Raw genomic sequence first — 26,505 nt, forward strand, 5'->3', positions numbered from 1 at the left:
TACTGTAGAAACAAAAGTTGACAAATAAAAACATATAAGGCAATAAATTGTACTTTTTCTATATTCAGTATTTTATTAGAGTAAAAGTCAAAAGCAACACCTTAATTGTAAAGTAAATAAATAGTAAAACAACCCTGGAGAATTAATGTTGAGACGGCATTTAGGGGTAGAGGCAACGAAAATATTATCAATAAAAAAACTATATTATTTATAGTGTATAACCACTGTTGTCTAGATAACCAATTAAGTATGATCACATCACCATTATTTTTAAATATATCAATCAACACATTTTATGCGAAATTTTGACAGTAATAAATAAAATACTGTATTATATTAGTTCTAGAGTGGCATATGTAGTTTTCTAGTAACACATTTTGTTTTTATTAAACATGATCATTCTAATTTTAACACAATTATTACATTTATGAACCCAAAGATACATGACATTAACTGTTTTATAAACAAAGATATTGTGTGAAAAACCCCCAAAATAATATTACTTTGTGGCTCCACAATTTCCCATTTCAGGAAAAAGTTATTTAAGAGAAGAAATTATATAATTTATTTTAATGATTTAATACATTATTGTTATAGCAGCAATGCATGGCATTATTAAAGTGCACATTATTTTTGAAATGCAATCGTAATTGATTATATTAAATCTAAATTGATTAAATTCAATCTAAATTGATTCAACTGTTCAATACATTATTCAGGAAAACTGTATACAATTGTTATGATTCAATAAATTATTGACATGGAATGAAGTGTTATGATAACTGGATTGATTTTAAATACATTACTCTGTATTATAAATATATAATACAGAGTAATATATACAGAATACTAATTAATAATTACAAGGTATTCCATACCAAAATTACTGTATAATTATTGTTGCAATCAATTATTTATCGTTACATAAATTATTATTTTAAACACAGTTTTATCACCAATGTAATAAGAGCTGTGGTAATTAGTATTATGGGAATTATTTATTGAATTTCACCAAACGTGAGAAACACACACATTTTAATATGCATGTCAATACTATTGCTGTAACAATACTATATACTAATAACAAATTAATAGTTAATATAAATGATCGATGTAATGACAAGGTATGGTGGTTGATAATATGATTTAAAAATTGAATTGAAAAATTGGTTGGTTGGATTTAGGGAAGACTGAAATTACACTCGCACTTCCCTGGTTGGATTGGGCTTGAGCAATATAAACAATTTTTTATACCTGATAATAGTAATGATTATGATTATTTTATTATGACGCCTATTTTAGTAGCAGAAGCAATGCTGAGGATTCAAGATACTGTACATCATCAGCAAGAAACAATAACAATTAATAATAATAAGTATTTCAGGCTTATTTCACTGCAATATAACTAAAATATTTTCAGAATCTATTGGAAACTCATGATTGTGTTTTTAATAATATCGGTGCATTCTCTCATCTGTTCTTCCGTCATGGTAAGCGGTGGAGTAAAGCGGATGATGTGGTCGTGCGTCGGTTTCGCAAGCAGGCCGTTGTCACGCAGTTTGAGACACACCTTCCATGCATTGTAATCTGTGACAAAAAAATAATATAAGAATATATTATTGTTATTATGTAAGATCCAGAAAACATTCCAGCAAGGCAAGAATTATTGTTGCTTATCAGAGCTTCATACGCCATGGATGTACTGTAATTTTTGTGGTGGTGATACCAAACTTCAAAGTCTGCCACCCACCCTAAAGCTATGTAATCTACCCAGCATAATTTCAACATATCACCAACCCAATACACCTCTGCGTAGCTCAAAATACAATTCTATTTATATACCACCCACTCTTAACTACTCTAGCTACATCACTGTATACCTGATGTATCTTTAATAACTATGGCATTCATCAATCCTTTCCCTCGTACAACTGACACGATATCTTTATTTAGTTTGCTGAGTTCTTCACGAAGAATAACACCCAGTTTATCAGCTTTGTTTGCCAAGTCCTCTTCTACCAAAACCTGAAAAAATATATTTTTTAGAAATATTTATTCTCGTGTCTAAACCAAGCTGGTTTATTAATTGTTGAGCTCTGTCTCTACACTATCAAACATTATGTGACAAAACAATTTGATGTCATATCATATTTGGGCATATCTCTATACCATATTTGGTCACATCACACATTTTTTGTTAAAATAGTTTGATAGTGTAGACAGAGATTTAGTTTGGCTGAAATCTAGGGAAGTTGGTTACTTGATAAGCCTTATGTCCAACCATATGGATTAGTTATGCTATCATCTAGGTACATTATATACTTAAGTCCGATACCACAAACCAAAGCTGCTTGGCATGGTTGACTGTGTGTTTCTATAGGCAGTGAACACACTGTAAAAAATGCATGTAAATTAGTCTTTTCTATTGGCACACAGTTAACAATTTGTATCAGGAGCCAATACTTGGTGTGGGGGATTTTTTTTTTACCATGTATCAAATTCATTGTTTAAAGTGCAAATATAAATATACATTAGACACACAGTGAACCATAATGAAACAGAATAATAAATTAAACACACAGTTGACTGGTCCATATGGTACTTTGTTAATAAAAGATTTACTTTTTTTCTATTACACTATCAAGTATCTATTTACATTAACAAACATCTTTAAACTATATTAATTCAACTGTTAATATAAGGTTTCAAGTGTATACCTCTAAAGCTGTGATGGCTACCCTACAGGCAAGTGGATTTCCACCATATGTGGAGCCATGTTCTCCAGGCTTGATTGTCATCATCACCTCATCATCTGCTAAGATTGCGGACACCTGTAGAACAAATTATGCTAATTAATCAGAAAATAACTAGCCATGATTTTAATGTACAGTTCATGGATAGTTAATTTTTATTTTGTTACTTTATTAAGTTTGTATTGTTTTCCAGGTAATGGTTCATTTATTCACTGCCTTTTGGAGGCTCAATCTTTAAGCCAAATTGAATCCTCCACATCACAAATGCATGTCATAACATCCTTTAGAGGTTGATTATTGAAACAAGCAAAAAAAAAAAACAAGTCCTCAGCACATGTATCTCATATTGACTGTTGTTTGGAGGCTAAATCTTAAAGCCAATTTGAATCCTCCTCACATGCATGTCATAACGTCCTTTGGAGGTTGAATATTAAAACCAAATTGAGTCCTATTCTTATACAGAAACAGATTTTGGTAAATACTTACTGGATATACACCACCCGATAATGCTTTTCCTAAGATAACTAGATCTGGACGAACGTTTTCATGATCAACACATAGCATCTTGCCAGTTCTGGCAAGCCCAGTCTGCACTTCATCAGCGATCCACAGTACCTAAAGTTTCAAAGTGTTTTGTTTACTAAAATATATTTGTACAATTTAATATCTTATCTGTTTAATGCCTGTCAATCACAACATTGAATGCTATCTTAATTTTTTCTTAAAAAAGCAAATCTTTCTATTCATGTACTGTGTAGGCTACGTGTATTGAGTAACTAAAGGGTTGTACGATATGTGGGTTTCCCCATTGTATTAGTCGCTTCTTCTAAATGTTAGGCTGCCTGAGAGCCACCTTTTAATTGTTTTCCTTCACAAAGGCTACAGTACTCACATTCTGTCTGGTACATATGTCTCTTACTCCTTGCAGATAGCCTTCATGGGGAACTACAACTCCTGCCTCTCCTTGGATAGGTTCTACCATGAAAGCAACTACATTTGGATCCTGGCAAGCTTTCTAAATCAAAAGAATGGAATATGTTGTTTATATAACAAGCATGAAATATACACTAAAAGCATAGTATAGTTGACAAGCTTTATAGACTAATTACACAGATAGTAAAAAATGTATCTGCTATAGGCAATTTCAGTTTTTAAAGAGATCCAACTACTTTACAAGGTGTCTGGAGTAGTGGCACTCTAGCTTGGTAGTTAACATGCTAACTTCACAATCATAGGGAGAGTGGCCGTTCACACTTATAAAGAGAAACACTTAAAATTTAATTAATTTATTCTTTAATTAATGAGACTTTTTTAAAGAATGTACTGTACAATAATAGCTTACTGGACCTAAATCATGGCTATACCATAGTAAAACAGCTGTGTTTCACAAGAAGAATTAGGGTGTTCATTTAATTGTATGACAATGGGGTGGGAGAAGAAGAGGGAAGGGGATGGTTACTTATAAACTTGCAAGATTTAAACCTACTGTACCTCAAGTGCAGCTAGGTCATTGTATGGTATCAGTTCAAATCCAGGCATGTATGGGCCAAAACGTTCGTAGCAGCTAGGATCAGTTGACGATGAAACAGCTGCCAAAGTTCTTCCCCAGAAATTGTCATTAGCAAATATAATCTTCGCCTTGTTCGCTGGTACTTTTTTAACATCATAGCCCCACCTTCTTGCCAGTTTGCAGGCTGTTTCACCGCCTTCAACGCCTAGGTTTTGAAAGGTTTTACTATTATACAGATAATGCCTGTTTAAAAGAGGGGTAATATAACATTTGATATCATCCGAGGAAATGACAATTTTTGCATTCTAGTAAACACATAGGTTATACTGTATAAGAAAACTTGATGAAGCTCAGAAAACCAGAAATTAAGAAAACAAGGTTCTATATCCTGTCATACTCTGCAAAATTTACTTTTTTTTAGTAATGAATCTATAATTATATTATAATCATGAATCAATCCTTGATTCAAATGCAAAATGTACACAACTATACTCGTTGTAGTTACGAATATAACTGGTGATACTCGTCAACACGAATACGCTTTACGAATACGAAATGGAAATCAGCTCAGAAGTATCACAAATGTGTTATGTATCCGTTTTCGTTATTGTATTCATAAGATTGCGAAACCTTCCTAATATTCATTACCTGTATTCATTGGCAAGACTTTGTCATAACCAAACATCTTGGTGATATACTCTTCATACTCGCCCAATACATCTGTGTAAAATGCCCGAGATGTAAGCGCCATGATGTCGAGCTGATCTTTCAGGGCATTTATAATCTTAGGGTGACAGTGACCCTGGTTGACAGCACCGTAAGCACTCAGAAAGTCATAGTAACGTTTGTTGTCTATGTCCCATACATGTACACCTGTCGATTGTGGCAAAATGGGTAAAATTTAGTGTTGCTGTAATATAAATTCGAAACACAAGGTTGCTGGGAGAAAAACTGCACTTCCCATTGCTGGAAAAAGGCTACACTTAAAACTACTGGGGCAAAGCTGCTCCCACCATTGCTGGAAAAGGGCTACACTTTAAAACTACTGGGGCCACGTCACATGCACCATTGCTGGAAAAAGATAACACTTAAAACTTCTGGGGCAAAGCTGCACCCACCATTGCTGGAGAAAGGCTGCACAATATATATTTGTGTGTGTCTTAATGCTGTTTGTGATTTAGGCTAATTTCACTACAAGCATGTGTATGCGAGTTTGGTGTAATGGTTATGTAACAAGCCTTTCAATTAACAATAGCTTCAGTCGACTAACAATAGAACAGCAATGCGAAAATCAAACGAGTTAATTTGAAAAGAAATAGGTTTTTTAAACTACTCGCATAAAAAAAGGTGCACATTAAATCCAATTAAGCTTTAAAATGACAAATCACAAATTATAACTCTTGCTTCTTGTACAAAAATGAAGTTGTTTGGACAAGTAGTTCGAGAAAATGCAATTTCAGTTTACTTGTTAGTTTAAGACTGCTAGCCGGCTTTTGAAAAATTCCGTCTTATCTTTTCACACAAGCACTGTAGCAGGTCAGAAAAGTATACTAAAAAGTCGTCCAGAATTGGGACCTTAGTCTCAAATGGTCCAAAATGGAAATTTAATGGAATGGTCCTTAACCACATATCTATCTGTATATTCATTTTGGTAAAGATCTTGTAATTACTTTTTGAATAATCCTGCTAATACTGTGCTAACAAACAAACAAACACACACGATCGATTACATATACCTCCTTGGCGGAGGTAGACTACTGGGGCAAAGCTGCATACACCATTGACATTTACTGTAAAACTACTGGGGCCAAGCCATAATATACTGTTCACTCAACATTGCAGAGACAAACCCACACATACTATTGTTGGGGAAAACCAACACAGACTTTTAAAAGCAAATGAAATTTGATCTACTAATACTATGCTTGATTTCAGATTTTATATCTCTTTTACAATTTAAGAGGTTTTTATGCTGTAGTTTAAAAGAAATAACCATGGACTGTGATTTAAAAAAAATAAATGCAAAATCAGAAATCAAAAGTACACATTCTTGTATTACACAAGTTGGTATTAAAAACAAACCAATTAGTTACAGTACAACTTACATTACTTGCATAAAATAAATTGTAATAAAAAATCAAAACAAGTAAAACAATAGAAATGTTTACCTTTAGTTCGGGTAATTGCTACAGGCAAAGGGCCGTAATTATGTGCACCATACTTGGCTTCTCTATCAAACACTTGCTGGGAAGTTGTCGCAGGAACTGGACGTGTTATTGTGCTCTGAGCGCGGGTCAGCTTGCTTACGAACTGTTGTCCTCTGATCACATGTTTGCTGAACATTTTCTACAAATAAAAGATAAACTGATGTAATACTGTCAGCAGGGTCTAATAAACAATTTACAGGGACTGAATTGACTAACAGTACAAAGTTCTTTAAAGATGAATTGTCCCCTTAAAAATTAATCCTTAAAATATGCCATTTTAATGTTGCATAATAGTTATCTAAAAAAAATATGTTTAAATGAAAAACAGTAATTTAAAGAAAAAAAAAGTCAAGCTGGCTGCCAGCCAGTGAGTGGGTTTTTAGTTGAATTTAACTATTTATTTTGTCATTTTACCAGTGAAAACATTATTTCTTAACTTTTGAGGTGATTTTGGTGTAAAAAATAATTGATCAGCCTTAAAGCCCCATTCCCTACGTTTTTTAGATCTAATTTAAGATCACAAACTATATTTAATGTAAAAAAAAAAAAAATATGATCCTATTGCGATAACTTTTTTCGTCTTTAAACGGTTAAAAATGTGAAAAATAAGTCGCTTCTAATAATTATAGCGGCCCGCTATAAATCCCAAAATGCATTGCGCGCGGATTGATATTTTTGTTTTTCACCTGTAATTCGCCCACTTTTCGATCGATCGTGAGGCCAAAACAAATGGAAGACTCCTAACTTTTCAGCGAAAATACCGGGTTTTCCCCCAATTTGTATCAACGGAGTCTGGCAAAAATAGAAAGACAATTAATGCAGCAACTATACAACGTCAGGCTAGGTATATAGGTAGCGTACGATGTTCGTACGTTACCGATGTTTACCAGCTAGGCCTACAAAACTAAGCCTAGCTAGGCTAGGCCTAAGACCGTCCACGAGAGGTCGATCGCCGCGAGCTACTCAGGTAGTGCATTGTTTCTCACTTTTTATCATAATTTACCATAAAACGTACATTTAAGACAAGGAATGACATGGTTTAATGTTTTTAAAGTGATATATATGTATTATTTTCCAAAAAACGTCCAAAATTGCAGGGAAGGGGTCTTTAAGAATGTACAATATGTCTCAGAAATACAAGTTTTGCGTTAATTAGTGACCTGACAGTGTATTTGCGCTGACATACTGTATGACAGAAAATGCAATGTTGACGGCGATTATTAAAGCCTGTTTTTCTGTCGACGTTAAGTTACGTTGAGTTGCGTTGAGTTGACATATTCAACGATTTAACAGGAAAAGGGGGTAAAAATTAACGTTGAAAATCGTTAAAATCTTAAATCGTTAAAGTTGAACTTGGTTCAACTTTAACGATTACGATCGTTAAAACTGACCAATCAAATGGTCCACAAATTACGTCATTGCAGTTTGTGAAAAAATAGGTACGCGCTGGCAATTCTTGAATGTTTACAACGCAACGATTCTTTTCACCTTTTTTGTACACTTTTAAGGTCTGATATTTAAAAAAAACAAGTGTAAAAGTTAAATTAGCGGTCCGACTCGATCATCGCCATCGCTATTTTATTTTCATTCAACTTTAACGATTTTAAACTAAACGCAACTCAACGTATTTCAACGTCGACAGGAAAACAGGCTTAAAAGAAACAAGTATGAGAAGAGTCATAATTCAGTGACTACAAAAAAGGGAAAAAAAATAAAAACACATGTTGGCTGCGATAGGCATATTTGTATTTACTATCTATACAATATGTGTAAAAAGTAAACAAAAACTTTAATGAATAATGACAAATGTCCTGATTCTATCAAATAATAATAATTAAGATATTTTTATTATGTATGAAAGATACTGGTAAACTAGCTAGGCCAAACTGGTGTCCGCCTCTAGACCAGTTCAAACCCCCGCCGACGTCGGTAAGTTCATGTTGGTTCGATGGCCTAAACTATTATTGCTGACTGGAGGCCTCTTTCCTACCTAGCTAGGCCTACTACTAGGCCTAGGCGGTGTCTGATCATTTCGGCCGCCAGTCATTTCGGCCGCCGGTTATGGAATTGCAAAATTCATGAAACGCCAAAAAGGACAAAATATGTATTGTTAATTTCGGCCGCCAGAATTGTAATTATTCTTGAATATGTATGACACGCCATGTGTGTTAAAATGTTAATATTTTACTAGGCCTAAATACTGTATTATTAAGCCGAATCGGTGGTCTTCAATTCCAGAAACAGCAGCGATATTATAGCGTGCACATTGCCATCACTACAGTGAATATTAATGATATTTTTTTAATAAGAAGGAGGTGATGCTGAAGTTTTTTTTATGTGCCAGTCAAAAACACTTGACTTGATTCATAAAACACATTTTTACAAAGCACACGCATCTTCGGGACTTGTAAAATAAATAAAAAAATAAACATTAAATCAATATTCATTTTAACCAAAATATTCAGACGGTAAAATACCGTAACTAATATAACTTTAAATCTATGCCTACGGCAAAAACAAAATGTATTTAGCCCATTGCACAACTGATCTCTAGTTTAAATGACCATAGACTTGATAAAGTTTTTTTTTCACTGTGTAATACTGTACAGTTAATGAGTTATTTCTGGCTATTTCAATTTGGCGCGCCATACCTGGCGGCCGAAATGATCATGCCATATTTTGTCCTTTTTGGAGTTTCATGAATTTGGGCGTTCCATAACCGGCGGCCGAAATGATTGGCGGCCGAAATGATTGGCGGCCGAAATGATTGGCGGCCGAAATGCACTGTGACCGGCCTAGGCTAGTAAAGAGACTATTTATATATAAATACTATAGCCTAGGCTATAGGAGTCTCAATATTTTCATACCAATTATTATTTGCAGCCGCTTCTTTCAATTATGGTAAATTAAACATAGCATAACTTATTAATAGGAGTTCAAAACGTTCAAATAAGTAATATTCATACCAGTTTTATCCGTATATCTATTTAGGACCGGTCAAGTAGGTGATAAAACACGTTTATCTTCTCGACGAGCTCCTATCAACACATGCCTCGATCCTGCCCGTTTGTGTGTGTACTTAATGGGATTAATGAGCTATATTTCCTATACCATCCTGGCTAGTTGAGAATTCTCAACTATTTTATGTTTTTTTCTACCTTTCTGGAAAATGATATAATCCAAATTGTATTAATACTACCAGTAATAAATATTTAGAAACACTTGCATACCTTCACTAATTTTAGTTGTTTGTAGTTTAAGACAATCTTAGTGATATTTAAATGAAAACAATACGATAAAAACTATTGTGTCTGTATTTTACAAGACTATGACTTCCGTATAACATGCATTGTGGGTACTTCAATTTTTATAGAAAAGCTAGGGAATCCTAATTTAGTAGGCAGCATATGGGGGCGGGGCAACCAAACTTGCTTATCAAATCAAAGCACAGTAAAGCAAAGGATAAAATTAATGTACGATCCCGTTTAACACTGTTCTCAACTATAGTCATTTTGGTATACTTGAGCACAGTGATAAAGAATAGGATAAACTTAACAATATACAACAAATAACATTAATGTACGATCCAGTTTAACACTGTTCTCAACTATAGTCATTTTGGTATACTTGAGAACAGTGATAAAGAATAGGATAAACTTAACATTATACAACAAATAACATTAATGTATGATCCCGTTTAACACTGTTCTCAACTATAGTCATTTTGGTATACTTGAGCACAGTGATAAAGAATAGGATAAACTTAACAATATACAACAAATAACATTAATGTACGATGTAGTTTAACACTGTTCTCAACTATAGTCATTTTGGTATACTTGAGCACAGTGATAAAGAATAGGATAAACTTAACTATATACAACATATAACATTAATGTACGATCCCGTTTAACACTGTTCTCGACTATAGTCATTTTGGTATACTTGAGCACAGTGATAAAGAATAGGATAAACTTAATAATATACAACAAATAGCATTAATGTACGATCCAGTTTAACACTGTTCTCAACTATAGTCATTTTGGTATACTTGAGCACAGTGATAAAGAATAGGATAAACTTAATAATATACAACAAAAAACATTAATGTACGATCCAGTTTACCACTGTTCTCAACTATAGTCATTTTGGTATACTTGAGAACAGTGATAAAGAATAGGATAAACTTAACAATATACAACAAAAAACATTAATGTACGATCCAGTTTAACACTGTTCTCAACTATAGTCATTTTGGTATACTTGAGAACAGTGATAAAGAATAGGATAAACTTAATAATATACAACAAATAGCATTAAGGTATGATCCCGTTTAACACTGTTCTCGACTATAGTCATTTTGGTATACTTGAGCACAGTGATAAAGAATAGGATAAACTTAATAATATACAACAAATAGCATTAATGTACGATCCCGTTTAACACTGTTCTCGACTATAGTCATTTTGGTATACTTGAGCACAGTGATAAAGAATAGGATAAACTTAATAATATACAACAAAAAACATTAATGTACGATCCAGTTTACCACTGTTCTCAACTATAGTCATTTTGGTATACTTGAGAACAGTGATAAAGAATAGGATAAACTTAATAATATACAGCAAAAAACATTAATGTACGATCCAGTTTAACACTGTTCTCAAAACTATAGTCATTTTGGTATACTTGAGAACAGTGATAAAGAATAGGATAAACTTAACAATATACAACAAAAAACGTACATTAATGTACGATCCAGTTTAACACTGTTCTCGACTATAGTCATTTTGGTATACTTGAGCACAGTGATAAAGAATAGGATAAACTTAACAATATACAACAAAAAACATTAATGTACGATCCCGTTTAACACTGTTCTCAACTATAGTCATTTTGGTATACTTAAGCACAGTGATAAAGAATAGGATAAACTTAATAATATACAACAAATAACATTAATGTATGATCCCGTTTAACACTGTTCTCGACTATAGTCATTTTGGTATACTTGAGAACAGTGATAAAGAATAGGATAAACTTAAAAATATACAACAAAAAACATGAATGTACGCGATCCAGTTTAACACTGTTCTCAACTATAGTCATTTTGGTATACTTGAGCACAGTGATAAAGAATAGGATAAACTTAAAAATATACAACAAAAAACATTAATGTACGATCCAGTTTACCACTGTTCTCAACTATAGTCATTTTGGTATACTTGAAAACAGTGATAAAGAATAGGATAAACTTAACAATATACAACAAAAAACATTAATGTACGATCCAGTTTAACACTGTTCTCAACTATAGTCATTTTGGTATACTTGAGAACAGTGATAAAGAATAGGATAAACTTAACAATATACAACAAAAAACGTACATTAATGTACGATCCAGTTTAACACTGTTCTCGACTATAGTCATTTTGGTATACTTGAGCACAGTGATAAAGAATAGGATAAACTTAACAATATACAACAAAAAACATTAATGTACGATCCAGTTTAACACTGTTCTCAACTATAGTCATTTTGGTATACTTGAGCACAGTGATAAAGAATAGGATAAACTTAATAATATACAACAAATAGCATTAATGTACGATCCAGTTTACCACTGTTCTCAACTATAGTCATTTTGGTATACTTGAGCACAGTGATAAAGAATAGGATAAACTTAACAATATACAACAAATAACATTAATGTACGATCCAGTTTAACACTGTTCTCAACTATAGTCATTTTGGTATATTTGAGCACAGTGATAAAGAATAGGATAAACTTCGAATAAACAGCAAATAACATTAATGTAAGATGCCGTTTAATACTGTTTTAAACTATAGTCATTTGAGTATAATTAATCACAGATAAAGAATAAGATCAACTTTAATACTATTTATTAAATTAAAAAATAAAAAAACTAATTCTATATTAACACATATTATTTACATATACTTTCACTGCTGATTTCTAGTATAAACAGGCCATAGGCCTATACATGGCTGCAGTCGCGTGCTCAAATTTGAGTTGGTGTTTACCGACCGACCGATCGACATAGTGAGCTGTAGAGTCGCGTTTGCACGCTACTAAAAAGTTCACAAAAACCGTAGGACGGGCACAGGGAAGTTTGTTCGAAACTCCAACCCCTCCCCTGGCTATGCGTTTAGATTTTTCATGCCTTCTTTACAAACCAAGATTATTAGAATACTATTAGGAGGATCAAACACAATTCTTGTTGCCAGATTTCATTGACATTACAGGTATGAAGTCTATCAATATACAGTACCGCTTAATACAATACTTGTTGAGGCCATATCCATCTATACATTTTAGTGTTATTCTACTTTAAAAAAGTCGATTTATATCAATACTCATCAACATACGATATAACGATAGAATTTATTGCAACTTGTCCATGTCGTATTCATCTACAAATAAAGTGTCTATTACCGTACTTTTAAAAATCTATTTATATCAATACCTATCAACGTATGTACGTATGCATATTATATATACAAAACTATATACATCAACATAAATGTCATATCATCTACAGTCATTAGTGTTATTTCACTTTTAATATTAGTAAATCCAAAGGCAAAATACTGAAATATTAATAATGCTGTGGTCTCCATGGAGATACAAAAAAAGAAGCGAAAAGCTAAATCAAAACGATAAAGTAAAACAGCCAGAAACGTTAGCAGAGTTTTCGGGCAACACTAGCCCTTCATCAGTGCAAGTGAGGGTACTTGTACAAGATAGTGTTATTTAACGTTTAGTCGATTTATATCAATACACTCATCAACATATGTACGTGCAATTCACGTCAACAATCAATAGTGTTAATTTCTCTTTTAAAAGTCGATTTATATCAATATACTCATCAACATATGTACGTGTCCACGTCATATTCATCTATAAATATTAGTGTTATTTCACTTTTAAAAGTCGATTTATCAATATACTCATCAATAAATGTACTTGTCCACGTCATATTCATTTACAAATCAGTGTTATTTCACTTTTCGAAGTCAATTATATCAATATAGGCCTACTCATCAACACATGTACGTGCAATTCACGTCATATTCATATATGATCAATAGTGTACAACTTTTTTTTTTTTTTTTTTTTTTTTTTATTTAGTATATTACACAGAGGCGCCTTACAAGATGGAACCATCTTAGCTTCAAGGCGCCTCAGATTAACAAATACAACATTTTAAAACAACTAACAGAAACATCAATTAAATCTTCCAGAATTAACAAGAAATTGTTGTACATAATAAAATAATAAAGCATTTTCACAATTCGAAAGAAGATCGGAACCAAAAATAAAAATTTCACTTAAAAATGTAAAATTAAATGTTAAAGAAAAATCCTTGGCTAAGATATCCTCAATAATTGAGTTAGCGCTTACAAGTAGAATATCTCTTTGTGTATTATAATTAGGGCAGTAACATAAGAAATGAAGCGGATTCTCAACATTAAAGCCACAAGTACAATTTGGATTGTCCCGAAGTCCATGTAAGAATAAATGCGAATTGAGACAGCTGAAACCAAGTCGGATTCTAGTGTGAATTTGGTTAATCTTCTTATCACCTGTATCATAATAAGAACGTTTTTTTGTTTCAAACAAATTGGATTTCAGTAGCAATTTTTTAAACTCAACAAGAAATGAGGAATTTTTTATTTCATTATTTAACTCATTCCAATGTGTTATAATAGATGGGACAAAAGATAAACGATATGATGTGGTCTTACAAAATGGAATTATTATATTTCGGATGTTACGCAAGTTATAAACTTCAATATTGTCAGAAAAATTAAATAAGGAGTAAAGATACACTGGTGTTAACTTATGAATAATTTTAAAAAACAGTATTAGGTTAAGAAATTGTCTACGTTTTTCCAATGATAACCAGCCTAATTCTTGTCTTAATGCATTATGACTTGTATGTTTCCACGCACCAGTACATATTCTACCTGCAGAAATCTGGATATTTTCTAGTTCATCACTTAATTTATCTGGGATATTACACCAAACAGGAGCTGCATATTCCATTAATGGTCTAACGTGTGATATGTAAATGTGACAGAGAGTCAAATATTAGTGTTATTTCACTTTTCAAAGTCGATTTATATAAATATACTACTCATCAACATTATGTACGTGCAATTCACGTCATATTTATCTACAATCATTTGTGTTAATTCCACTTTTAAAAGTCAATTTATATCAATTACTTATGAACATATGTACGTATCCGCGTCATTCATCTACAAATACTATAGTGTTATTATGTTTTTCATATTATCCCTGTGCTCAAGTATATGAACATGACTATAGTTGAGAACAGTGTTGAACAGAATGGTGTACATTAATGTTATTTGTTGTATATTGTGCTCAAGTATACCAAAATGACTATAGTTGAGAACAGTGGTAAACGGGATCGTACATTAATGTTTTTTGTTGTATATTGTTAAGTTTATCCTATTCTTTATCACTGTGCTCAAGTATACCAAAATGACTATAGTTGAGAACAGTGGTAAATTGGATCGTACATTAATGTTATTTGTTGTATATTATTAAGTTTATCCTATTCTTTATCACTGTGCTCAAGTATACCAAAATGACTATAGTTGAGAACAGTGTTAAACGGGATCGTACATTAATGTTTTTTGTTGTATATTGTTAAGTTTATCCTATTCTTTATCACTGTGCTCAAGTATACCAAAATGACTATAGTCGAGAACAGTGTTAAACGGGATCGTACATTAATGTACGTTTTTTGTTGTATATTGTTAAGTTTATCCTATTCTTTATCACTGTTCTCAAGTATACCAAAATGACTATAGTTGAGAACAGAGTTAAACTGGATCGTACATTAATGTTTTTTGTTGTATATTGTTAAGTTTATCCTATTCTTTATCACTGTTCTCAAGTATACCAAAATAACTATAGTTGAGAACAGTGTTAAACTGGATCGTACATTAATGTTTTTTGTTGTATATTGTTAAGTTTATCCTATTCTTTATCACTGTTCTCAAGTATACCAAAATGACTATAGTTGAGAACAGAGTTAAACTGGATCGTACATTAATGTTTTTTGTTGTATATTGTTAAGTTTATCCTATTCTTTATCACTGTGCTCAAGTATACCAAAATGACTATAGTTGAGAACAGTGGTAAACTGGATCGTACATTAATGTTATTTGTTGTATATTATTAAGTTTATCCTATTCTTTATCACTGTGCTCAAGTATACCAAAATGACTATAGTTGAGAACAGTGTTAAACGGGATCGTACATTAATGTTTTTTGTTGTATATTGTTAAGTTTATCCTATGCTTTATCACTTTTCTCAAGTATACGAAAATGACTATAGTTGAGAACAGTGTTAAACTGGATCGTACATTAATGTTTTTTGTTGTATATTGCTAAGTTTATCCTATTCTTTATCACTGTGCTCAAGTATACCAAAATGACTATAGTTGAGAACAGTGTTAAACGGGATCGTACATTAATGTTTTTTGTTGTATATTGTTAAGTTTATCCTATTCTTTATAACTGTTCTCAAGTATACCAAAATGACTATAGTTGAGAACAGTGTTAAACTGGATCGTACATTAATGTCTTTTGTTGTATATTGTTAAGTTTATCCTATTCTATCACTGTTCTCAAGTATACCAAAATAACTATAGTTGAGAACAGTGTTAAACTGGATCGTACATTAATGTTTTTTGTTGTATATTGTTAAGTTTATCCTATTCTTTATCACTGTTCTCAAGTATACCAAAATGACTATAGTTGAGAACAGAGTTAAACTGGATCGTACATTAATGTTTTTTGTTGTATATTGTTAAGTTTATCCTATTCTTTATCACTGTTCTCAAGTATACCAAAATAACTATAGTTGAGAACAGTGTTAAACTGGATCGTACATTAATGTTTTTTGTTGTATATTTTTAAGTTTATCCTATTCTTTATCACTGTGCTCAAGTATACCAAAATGACTATAGTTGAGAACAGTGTTAAACTGGATCGTACATTAATGTTTTTTGTTGTATATTTTTAAGTTTATCCTATTCTTTATCACTGTGCTCAAGTATACCAAAATGACTATAGTTGAGAACAGTGGTAAACTGGATCGTACATTAATGTTATTTGTTGTATATTATTAAGTTTATCCTATTCTTTATCACTGTGCTCAAGTATACCAAAATGACTATAGTTGAGAACAGTGTTAAACGGGATCGTACATTAATGTTTTTTGTTGTATATTGTTAAGTTTATCCTATTCTTTATCACTGTTCTCAAGTATACCAAAATGACTATAGTTGAGAACAGTGTTAAACTGGATCGTACATTAATGTTTTTTGTTGTATATTGCTAAGTTTATCCTATTCTTTATCACTGTGCTCAAGTATACCAAAATGACTATAGTTGAGAACAGTGTTAAACGGGATCGTACATTAATGTTTTTTGTTGTATATTGTTAAGTTTATCCTATTCTTTATAACTGTTCTCAAGTATACCAAAATGACTATAGTTGAGAACAGTGTTAAACTGGATCGTACATTAATGTTTTTTGTTGTATATTGTTAAGTTTATCCTATTCTATCACTGTGCTCAAGTATACCAAAATGACTATAGTTGAGAACAGTGTTAAACTGGATCATACATTAATGTCTTTTGTTGTATATTGTTAAGTTTATCCTATTCTATCACTGTGCTCAAGTATACCAAAATGACTATAGTTGAGAACAGTGTTAAACGGGATCGTACATTGTTGTTGTATATTGTTAAGTTTATCCTATTCTTTATCACTGTGCTCAAGTATACCAAAATGACTATAGTTGAGAACAGTGTTAAACGGGATCGTACATTAATGTTATTTGTTGTATATTGTTAAGTTTATCCTATTCTTTATCAATGTGCTCAAGTATACCAAAATGACTATAGTTGAGAACAGTGTTAAACTACATCGTACATTAATGTTATTTGTTGTATATTGTTAAGTGTATTCTTTATTCTTATTAATTGTACTAAATTATTAAAAGAAACAGTAGTGAGCATAACATTTCCCCACTCCTACATTAGCATGGTAGGACATTGTAATGGTCGCAGGTGGCTCAACTTTATTACTGCAATGGGATGGACATGGTCCTACTACCACCTTACCATCCAATAGGATTCCAGTAAATTTCCTTTACTACCAATCATAATTCAGTAATTAAATGACCCCTTAAGTTAACAAGGAAATCAGCCTATCCCATTATACCGGTAGGCTTCGTCGTTACAGGCGTACTGCGGTAATAGTTGAGAATTCTCAACTAGCCAATGTGGTATATTTTATATACCTGGATTAATGCATGGCTGCATTTGCACTGCCACGATTGAAGTATGGCACGTCGTTTGTGCATTTTTATTAGCACGCAAATAATTCCAAATCCAAATTAGTTAGTTTTACTGCTTTATTTTGCGACGGCGACTATTATTAATGACACGAACAATACATTTTGATTTAATCAATATCGCTATTGTTTTGTATAACAATAGAACAAAAGCTCGGAGGTACCCTTTAATAAATATTTCAAATTACACAACCTTTATTTATCTTAGCAACTGTTCTACAAGAAGAAATATACGTTTAATAAATGAGAAGACTACAACAGACACGTTAACCTTTTTCTTGTAAGACGGTTTCATCACTTCATCACTTAATTTTTTGTTCATACTCTCCTGCAAAAAAGGCAATAGAAATATACTTAAAAGTACAATCTAATAAGTTATGCATAAACAAGCTAAACAATATGCCTTTAATGTATTGTAGTGATAATTTGATTAATGTAAATTAGATATCCCAGATGTTTTATAATTCGCCTAATAATGCCATATGAGGCCTATTAATGGTTTCATAGTTTTAAATTTGTAAGCGCAAAATACAAATAGTTTCATGCGCTGTTTAACACAAGTGTAAAAAGAAAGTAAATGTTATTGTTAAATAAACCAGTAAAAAGCCTAATAAAACAAATTGAACAAGACAACAGAAAAAGATCCGAAAACGGAGTCTGACATCACCACCACACTGTTTCACTGACTTGTCAAAACAATAAGCTACCTATTTATTCACAAGTGTCATAAAGATGTGAGCATCTGACTATCCTGCCAAACAAACACTAAATGAATAAAGATACAAAGCATCCCTCACTCCTCAAATCACTATGATCGTACGTACCCATTAATGTATAACAAAAGATTAGGCGAATCATTGATGCCTTTTAGTTGATCACGTGACGCCTCATTTAGAAGCAAACTGGTTAGTTGACCTGGACTTAATGTGGGGTCACGGCTTAAGTGGAGTGCACATACACCTACAAAAATTGTTTAGGTTTAAAAATAACAAACAATAAACAAACACATATAGTTGTGCAGTTGTTTGCACAAAGATATTCCAGTATTTTATACGCATTATGAGAGGGAGGCGGCATTAGTCCTCCTCACCAAAAAGTAGTACTGTAGTTATTTTACTACTACTATAGTACTACTACTACTTTTTCTTAAGTCTGCCTACAACGCGCAGTAAATAGCTGGCATCGACAATGCAAATTTTAAAAACGAATTTAATGCGTACGCGGTAAGAATAAAATAGCGCGCAAACTATCAGGTAGGCCTATATATAGTTTATATTATATTAGTAAACTTACCTGCGACATGAGGTGTGGCCATCGATGTACCGCTGATGGTTCTGTAGTGGTCATCGGCTCCATTGTATGCAGCTGTGATATTTCTACCTGGTGCAAAGATGTCCACACATCCACCATAGTTGGAGAAAGAAGCTCGGTTGTCCAAAATATTTGTGGCTCCTACTGTAACAGCCTATGGTGCAGCAGTAATAATATAAATTTTGTTTTATAAATTACTTTTAATTTACCTTAAAATTTACTTAATTTTACATAAATATGTCTCTTAAGATGCCTCATAAATAAACGTTACGATTATATAAATAGGTGTCGTGGCTCTGCATTTATTTTAGTCGCGTGCAACGTGACTCTACAGCTCATTATGTCGGTTGGTCGGTAAACAATAACTTGAGCACGCGACTGCAGCCGTGTATATGGCCTTGTTTCTCCATGCATGAATATTGCAAAATAGGTTACCAGATAACATAGCCAGACTATCACTATAGAAGAAAAATAAACGTTGACAGTATTTGTGGCTTTCGAACTAGAGCAAACCAAATACATCTAGTGCCCTATCAAGGATTTGAACCACAACCTCGTCATATACCTTTGCAGCTCTTGCTGGTGATTTTCTACAGGAATCATAGTTGTTGTTACCAGCAGCCACGAGTGATAGAATACCGTCATCGTAGAGTTTATTTACGGCATCATCAACAGCTGACGTCGCACCACCTCCAAGAGACATTGACGCGACAGCTGGTCGAAGCGCATTTACCGAAACCCAATCCAGAGCTGCAATTTAGGAACATAAAATTATCCCATTCCATATATAACGATACTAGACCTAATATTTTTTATACGATAGGTTTTTCTGCTAATATTTTAATATCTTTATTGTATTTATTTCCAAACAATCATACCGGCTATTATTCCAGACCAACTGCCACTACCGTTGCACCCGAGTACACGAACTCCGTAGATATTGGTTTTCTTGGCAACGCCATATTTGGTTCCACCAACCGTCCCACTGCAATGCGTGCCATGGCCCCTACAATCTGTGCCATTGCCCTTAGAATGTAGAAAAGGTGGTAATTTAATTTAGAAAGTTAAATCATGAAAACAATTATTGAATGTTCTACGAGTGTTCGACGATCGGCCTCAATAATTTCCTCCTTTTTCCCTCCTGTCAGTATAGGTGTTTCATACAATCCATGTATATTCATGTATACGTTGTTTCTTGGATTAGACATAAGCTATATATGATATATATTTTATCGCAGACATACCTCTGGGTCGTCCATAAAGTCCTTTACAAACTGCGCCCTATCACCGAATTCTTCATGCGTTGTACGTACACCAGTATCGAGTACGTATACATGCGCTCCACTGCCATCTCCTGTAATACAAACGTTTAATGTGCAACATGAAAATAATTGTTATTGGAAAATGAGACCATTTCTTTTAAAACGATTTATACCTTCTGGGACGAACGTGTTTCCCAGTGGCAGACTGACTTGATCGATCCTGTCCAATCCCCAAGTTTCATCAGCATATGCAAAACCATCTTCTTCAACGTACTTTATTGACGAGTGGCTACGTATCTGGAATAAACACATTAGTCTTCCATATTTATCTTTGCATATCATTAACAGTATAAGCTTCGTCTAAAGCTCTGTCTGCACTATCATACTTGTTTGACAAAAGAAGTGTGATGTGCCCAAATATGGTGTAGTATATGACCAAATATGGTAGTGATATGACATCATCATGTTCGATGAGCAAATCACATTTTTTTGTCACATAAAGTTTAATAGTGTAGACAGAGCTTTATGGAACCTATTCGTCGACATAACCGCTTATCGTCCTCTTATCTCTTCATTGTGTCAAATCAAAGCACTAGTATATTGCGTATCGTCACCGGTATCGATACAACCGTTTCTGGCATCCTTCATCCTTATCTATAATCGTCATCATCAGAAACTCACCAACTCGATGGCAGCTACTGGTGCCGTAAAACTAAAGCCCCTTAGAACCGCATTGTACCTGTGCTTGACGTCGAAGCGAAGTTCTTTTTCATAGACAATTTCTTGTAACCGGTCTATTACCGCATTCACGTCAACTCCATCCTAATTTGAAAATAAAATTGTAAATTATCAAAAAGAAACCACTTTTAAGGGGACACCTTTGGGACTTGACAAAATGTATCTTTAATGTCCTCATACAAGCTCTATAGACTTACCTTAAGTACAGCGATGTATTTATCAAGTATATGATCTTCTGTTCTCAGCAGAGGTGCTCTTGACTGAACACATCCGACGAAAGCAATGATAAAAAACAGACGAATGGATCTCATCATTTCAGATCAACAAACTGAAGTCTGAATAAAATTATAAAAATAACAAACGACGTCAAATTTTTAGAGTTTAAGAAAATCCTACAGATTTACTGTAGGGCTTCCTTCCAGTATAAATGGGTGATTTTTTACCGATTAATAGCCTATACCATATACAGTAAACTATATGTTACTAAATTTCTACAACTCAATTCATTTGAATAACATACTTACCAGATAGAAGAAATATAGCTGCGATGTGGTATATGTCCAATCGAGAACAAAATCTAAATAGGTTTACTCCCTGACTTGATGATCAATGTATTGCTGTTTTTATCATTATACATACAATTGGTATCAGGATAAAGCACGTATTGGTACTATCTGTATGTACCTTTGATATTACTGATGATAATTGTTACAGACTTTGCCTTTATACATCGTTACAGTTCAGGCTTATGGAAGATTAGTTTGTTGATAGAAAGGAATCCAAATATGTCGTATTATTATTTAATATATGTATTACTCCAGAACATGGTTGTAACATAACAACCCAAACGTCGAAAAATTCTCAAGTTCACTGTATTTCCTTTTTTTAATCATACGTGTAACTGCAAAATAAATATCTCAATATTTATTTTTTTAAATAATTTTGATATTGAAAATGTGTGTAGTTGGTCGCTTTCTTGTAGATGCTTTAATTGTAAAATGTAATTTTTGTTTTGTTTATTTCTGTGCTCTGTTCTGGGTTGACCAACTAGCATAGGTGTTTAGCACCTGTTTGGTCTTTCCTTGCCTTTTGTTTTTGTCTTTTTTGTATTGTATATGGCAGAAAATTTAATAAATAAATAAATAGATATATAATATTTTCAAAATCTTTATTTACAAACATACTTGATGTTATTTGTACAAAATATACACATGTAATTTTAATACAATAATACTCTTATGAAATATTATTTTATGTTAATACGTCAAAGAGGTAATTGACTCATTGATATAAATTAAAATGACTGAACAATGTCTTTCATGTAGTTTCTGCAACTTTGTGTATTTTGTTTATTCTTGTTATGATCTCCACTTCTCTTTCACGTAGCTTTCTAGTGACGTCAATCTTTAAATGGAATAAGTGAAGGTTTGATAGATTATAGGCAGACGGAAGAATGTTTTTACTAAATAGTAAGTACAAGGCGAGCTGAGTTTATTTACACTGCAACCTACAGTAACTTTAACATAGCGCAAGCAACATGGGCTTATTCATAGTTCTAGTAGTGAACAAGACTTACTTAAAATGGAGGTCTAGTATACATTTATGGCTCATGAGCACCTTAAAGAGCCCAGGACATCTTTTACCCCTGTGTTCTGTTGATGTTACAGCAATGATGGGGGCCCTTTATATCCGGTTTGCCTGCACCTAATCCCAACAATATAGCATTATTTGAGCTGAAATAGGGATTATCACCTCAAGAACCAAGTACATTTGAGAAAACTAATTGTGAGGAACATGGTTATTTCCATTACTATATTTATTCACGTGCCATCAATGGATACTGAAATTAACTTTCTGACAACAATAAACTTACCTGTAAGTTTCCAAACAATTCTGCAGACACAATATCAAACATTTGCTTGACATCGTCAGCTGTGACGTCATTCAAAGGATCAACCTCCACTTGGACCTTAAACACTGTAAAAGAATTCATAACAAATCTACATAAACCCTACTAAATGGGCCATTTTATTATTTTGTGGAAATAAACAAACTGAATTAAACAAAGTATCAGAAATCATGACAATAGCATAGTATGAGACTTCAAATAACGAGAGGTAAGCCATTAATCAACCTTTTCGATCTTTATTTGATAATCGGGAATGATGATGATCAAAAAAAGATGATGATTAAATAAAGATTGAAAACATTGAATCTTTACTTGCGAAATCAAATTTTGCATTTACCTGCCAAAATCATTTTACTGCAGTTACTGTAGAAAGCATTTTTTTACTGCAATAATGTATGATTTTATGCAATTAACCATGTGTATGTATAAACAAATTAAAGCATTACTGTTGAATAATGTTGACACAGTCCTTAATAAAATAAAAAGCAAATAAGCCACATGAGCTTCTATAAATCCCATTTTTAAAACCTCACAATGATCAAAGAAGGGGCAAGTTTAAATGGATAGCATACCTTCTAAGTCATCTTTTTTTTCTGTTAATTGTTCTTCATTTGGAGTTGCAGATTTTGTCAGTTCTTCATTTTCGCTTTCATCAAATGCTTCTGGTGGTGCAATATATTCGTTATACGCGTCCTCAACAAGACCTTCATCAAGTGGAGCTGGGAAGGGGACATTAGCTGCAGGTAATGTTTTAACGCAAAGCTGTAAATAAACACACAATTTATTGAAGTGACAAAATAACAGAACAAGTGCTGCGATGCAGTTAACAATCTTTTTCTCTCCATTGTCTATACAATAAACATTAAAGTATTTTACCTCTGTACCAATGATTTCTTCTTTCCTTTGACCATGAAACATGAATTCATACATTCTATGGTGTTGAAATAACCTACAGAAGATTAGTAATGAAATTTGATAAACAATATGATATTAATATAAATGGCAATACACTATTCTGTATTCAGTATGCACAGGAAGTAAAAGTTTCCTTCTTCTCCTTCCATTTAGGAGCAAACTTCATAGTTGAAGACTACTGCTCCACTGGCTAAGTTGCAATTCAACTTCTTTGTATACAAAATTAAATAAATTTTATGTACAATCCCTTTCATCTAGTCTCCGAGAGATCCACATCCACAGCTATTGCTATCACGATCCAGAACAACTTACTAGGTGGCAAAATAAAGGAACGGGATACACATTTACCACGCCACAGTCCAGTGAGCAATATCGAGGCAGGGGTCTACCTCGACTACAAAATATATTTACTTACGAGCTCTTAATATAGTCAGATATCTTTATTGCTTGCTCAACATCTAAAAAATCAAGACCACCTGATGCCTCAACACTGTCTGCTCCTATACCAACCATCATGGACTTTAAATCTGATATATTTTCTGATAACGAACAATTCTTATCTATGGTTATTAAAAAAGAAAAAAAGCATTTAAACTTAAAACGTGTGCTTTGGAATTTTCAATTTGTATCATGAATTTTAACTACAGTATATTAATTTTAAATCTGAATATTTATTGTTAATAAATCATTTTAGTTGGGGATACTTTTTTAAAGTTTTATTTCTATATTTTGTTCAATGTATTTTTTATATATCCGAGGGTCACTGCTGCTTAACAGTGACTGTGATTTAGTTTTTGTTTGGGGTGACCTATCGCATGTCCTTAGCTGTTATTCATTATGCTCATGTTTTATTGTTGTTCCTTATTGTATTGGTTATATGAAATGAATCAACAAAAAACAAACTACCATATTTGCTACAGTACCTTTAATATTTCCAAGCAGCCTATTTAACACTGTGATGAATGCCGACAGTTGTTGTGATGTGAAACCCTCTTCTTTGGCCCACCAAAACCCAACTGTGTAATAGTCAAGTAGGATAGCATCCTGAGGTTCAGTCGATGAATTTGTTAATTCCAAGATGACGGCTAATTTTCTGAAAACATTAACATTTTTACAGGCTTTTGTTTATAATGATGACAATACTGAATTCAATCAACTATAAATTTATTCTCATATTTACATTAAAATTGAAATATCATCTTAGAGAACATAAAACTTCTTATGAAAATTAATAAAAATTACATATTCTAATATAAATTCAAGTTTATAATATTAATATAAATGAAAGTCAGAAATTTGAAAAACCAATAAAAACAACTAGGCCTACTCTAAATACTAGTATGGATTGATAGGCTATGCATGTCTTGACTACTGGCCTAGGCCATCCCTAGATACACACAGTCTACGACCGCCTGCACTTACTTCTCAACATCTTCTACTGTCATCTCTTGAAGAGCTTGTGTCTGTGAGTTTGACAAGATCTTCCATGCAAGAGAACCTTTCTTTTCCAGATTTCTGGCCTCTTCATCCTATTTTAATACAACATCCACTCTCACTTTTATATACAAATAAAATAGTGTTCGGGTAGGCCTACTATTACTAATTCTACAGACAGGTTATTGTTAATATTTGTTAAGTTTAATTTTAAGTAAGTTGAATGATTGTTAACTCATTTATTAATTAATTAAATTATAAAGTGGATGCATCTTTAGTGGGCCCTAGGTAGTAGTACAAATATTAGATAGAGACATGCATGAAATATATTATCACTAGGCCTAGGCTAGGTTCAAATCGAATCTAATTGTACCCTAGGCTAGGCCCCTACATGCCTTCTTTGTATTCGAAAATGGCCGGGCAAAAGAGTGTTTTGACCGCCTCACTCAATTGAGTAACATAAACACAACCCAAAAAACGGAAAAGGCAGGCCTAGAATATCGCTTAAATTTAAGCTATTGTTGTTGGTTTTTAAAAAAACTAAATATACACAATCATACACTCAACGTCTTCCAGTTTATATCTTTATATGCGTCTTGCCCTTTCCCCATAATTTGGATAGTAGCATGTGATGTTTTGGCTTTCTTTCCTGACCCTTTGACTGTTGTGTTCGCCATTTTAAAGTTGCTATGGAGTTTTGAAATATCGCCCTCATCGGTTAAAAATACACCAACTTTTTCTGTTTTGCGCGGGGGTGTGTGCTTAATTTCTTTTGCTGTGAAAAACTATACTGAGCAATTGCGCAAAGGTAAATGCCTAAACAAATTATTACCCGAAACATGTTGTTAACTTTGTTTTATTGATGTAGTTTTTAATATACTTGATGTTGATTTACCAAGTTAATATGCATATTAGTATTGTAAAACTAATAAAGCAATCGTATAGTGTGGACAGTAATTATATAAATACTTGTTATGCATTAAGGTAGGAAAATTTAAAAAAATCAATGCTCAAGCGTACTATTGTCATTGCATAGTCCTTT

The 26,505-nt window shown here is 32.8% G+C and overlaps 3 protein-coding genes across 3 annotated transcripts; all 3 read right to left on the reverse strand.

Annotated features, from left to right (window-relative positions):
- Positions 1–47: 47 nt before the first annotated feature.
- LOC140047021 (ornithine aminotransferase, mitochondrial-like) lies at positions 48–9,780 on the reverse strand. Its single transcript, XM_072091819.1, has 9 exons — positions 9,437–9,780; positions 6,432–6,609; positions 4,912–5,136; positions 4,245–4,468; positions 3,646–3,768; positions 3,240–3,368; positions 2,718–2,831; positions 1,881–2,025; positions 48–1,587 (listed from the first exon to the last, which is right to left on the reverse strand). The coding sequence occupies exons 2-9, from the start codon at positions 6,604–6,606 to the stop codon at positions 1,424–1,426; spliced, it is 1,299 nt and encodes a 432-aa protein (XP_071947920.1). The 5' UTR covers positions 6,607–6,609; positions 9,437–9,780; the 3' UTR covers positions 48–1,423.
- An 8,432-nt stretch (positions 9,781–18,212) lies between these two features.
- Positions 18,213–20,779, reverse strand: LOC140047726 (aqualysin-1-like). Its single transcript, XM_072092761.1, has 7 exons — positions 20,641–20,779; positions 20,450–20,559; positions 20,084–20,231; positions 19,771–19,955; positions 19,188–19,359; positions 18,719–18,854; positions 18,213–18,222 (listed from the first exon to the last, which is right to left on the reverse strand). Exons 1-7 carry the CDS (start codon positions 20,777–20,779, stop codon positions 18,213–18,215), a joined length of 900 nt encoding a protein of 299 aa, XP_071948862.1.
- A 1,614-nt stretch (positions 20,780–22,393) lies between these two features.
- LOC140046110 (ciliary-associated calcium-binding coiled-coil protein 1-like) lies at positions 22,394–26,144 on the reverse strand. Its single transcript, XM_072090638.1, has 8 exons — positions 26,024–26,144; positions 25,452–25,558; positions 24,953–25,122; positions 24,445–24,589; positions 23,991–24,063; positions 23,687–23,876; positions 23,079–23,182; positions 22,394–22,609 (listed from the first exon to the last, which is right to left on the reverse strand). The coding sequence occupies exons 1-8, from the start codon at positions 26,138–26,140 to the stop codon at positions 22,523–22,525; spliced, it is 993 nt and encodes a 330-aa protein (XP_071946739.1). The 5' UTR covers positions 26,141–26,144; the 3' UTR covers positions 22,394–22,522.
- Between the last annotated feature and the right edge of the window lie 361 nt (positions 26,145–26,505).

Source organism: Antedon mediterranea, chromosome 4 (assembly GCF_964355755.1).
Source record: "Antedon mediterranea chromosome 4, ecAntMedi1.1, whole genome shotgun sequence".
In the NCBI taxonomy this organism is placed as follows: Eukaryota; Metazoa; Echinodermata; class Crinoidea; order Comatulida; family Antedonidae; genus Antedon; species Antedon mediterranea.

Bases quoted from the DNA above. Each gene is read 5' to 3' on its own strand.
- LOC140047021 (XM_072091819.1), bottom strand. From the start codon at position 6,606: ATGTTCAGCAAACATGTGATCAGAGGACAACAGTTCGTAAGCAAGCTG. The intron at 5,137-6,431 runs GTAAACATTTCT...CACAATCGACAG, and splicing joins AGCAATTACCCGAACTAAAG to GTGTACATGTATGGGACATA. The intron at 2,026-2,717 runs GTATACACTTGA...ATATTTTTTCAG, and splicing joins TAGCCATCACAGCTTTAGAG to GTTTTGGTAGAAGAGGACTT.
- LOC140047726 (XM_072092761.1), bottom strand. From the start codon at position 20,779: ATGTGTTTATTCCAGATACGTAGCCACTCGTCAATAAAGTACGTTGAA. The intron at 20,232-20,449 runs GTATGTCTGCGA...CTACATTCTAAG, and splicing joins ACTTTATGGACGACCCAGAG to GGCAATGGCACAGATTGTAG. The intron at 19,956-20,083 runs GTATGATTGTTT...CCTAAATTGCAG, and splicing joins TTGGTCTGGAATAATAGCCG to CTCTGGATTGGGTTTCGGTA.
- LOC140046110 (XM_072090638.1), bottom strand. From the start codon at position 26,140: ATGGCGAACACAACAGTCAAAGGGTCAGGAAAGAAAGCCAAAACATCA. The intron at 25,123-25,451 runs GTAAGTGCAGGC...TAATGTTTTCAG, and splicing joins ACAGTAGAAGATGTTGAGAA to AAAATTAGCCGTCATCTTGG. The intron at 23,877-23,990 runs GTAAAATACTTT...GTTTATTTACAG, and splicing joins AAGAAATCATTGGTACAGAG to CTTTGCGTTAAAACATTACC.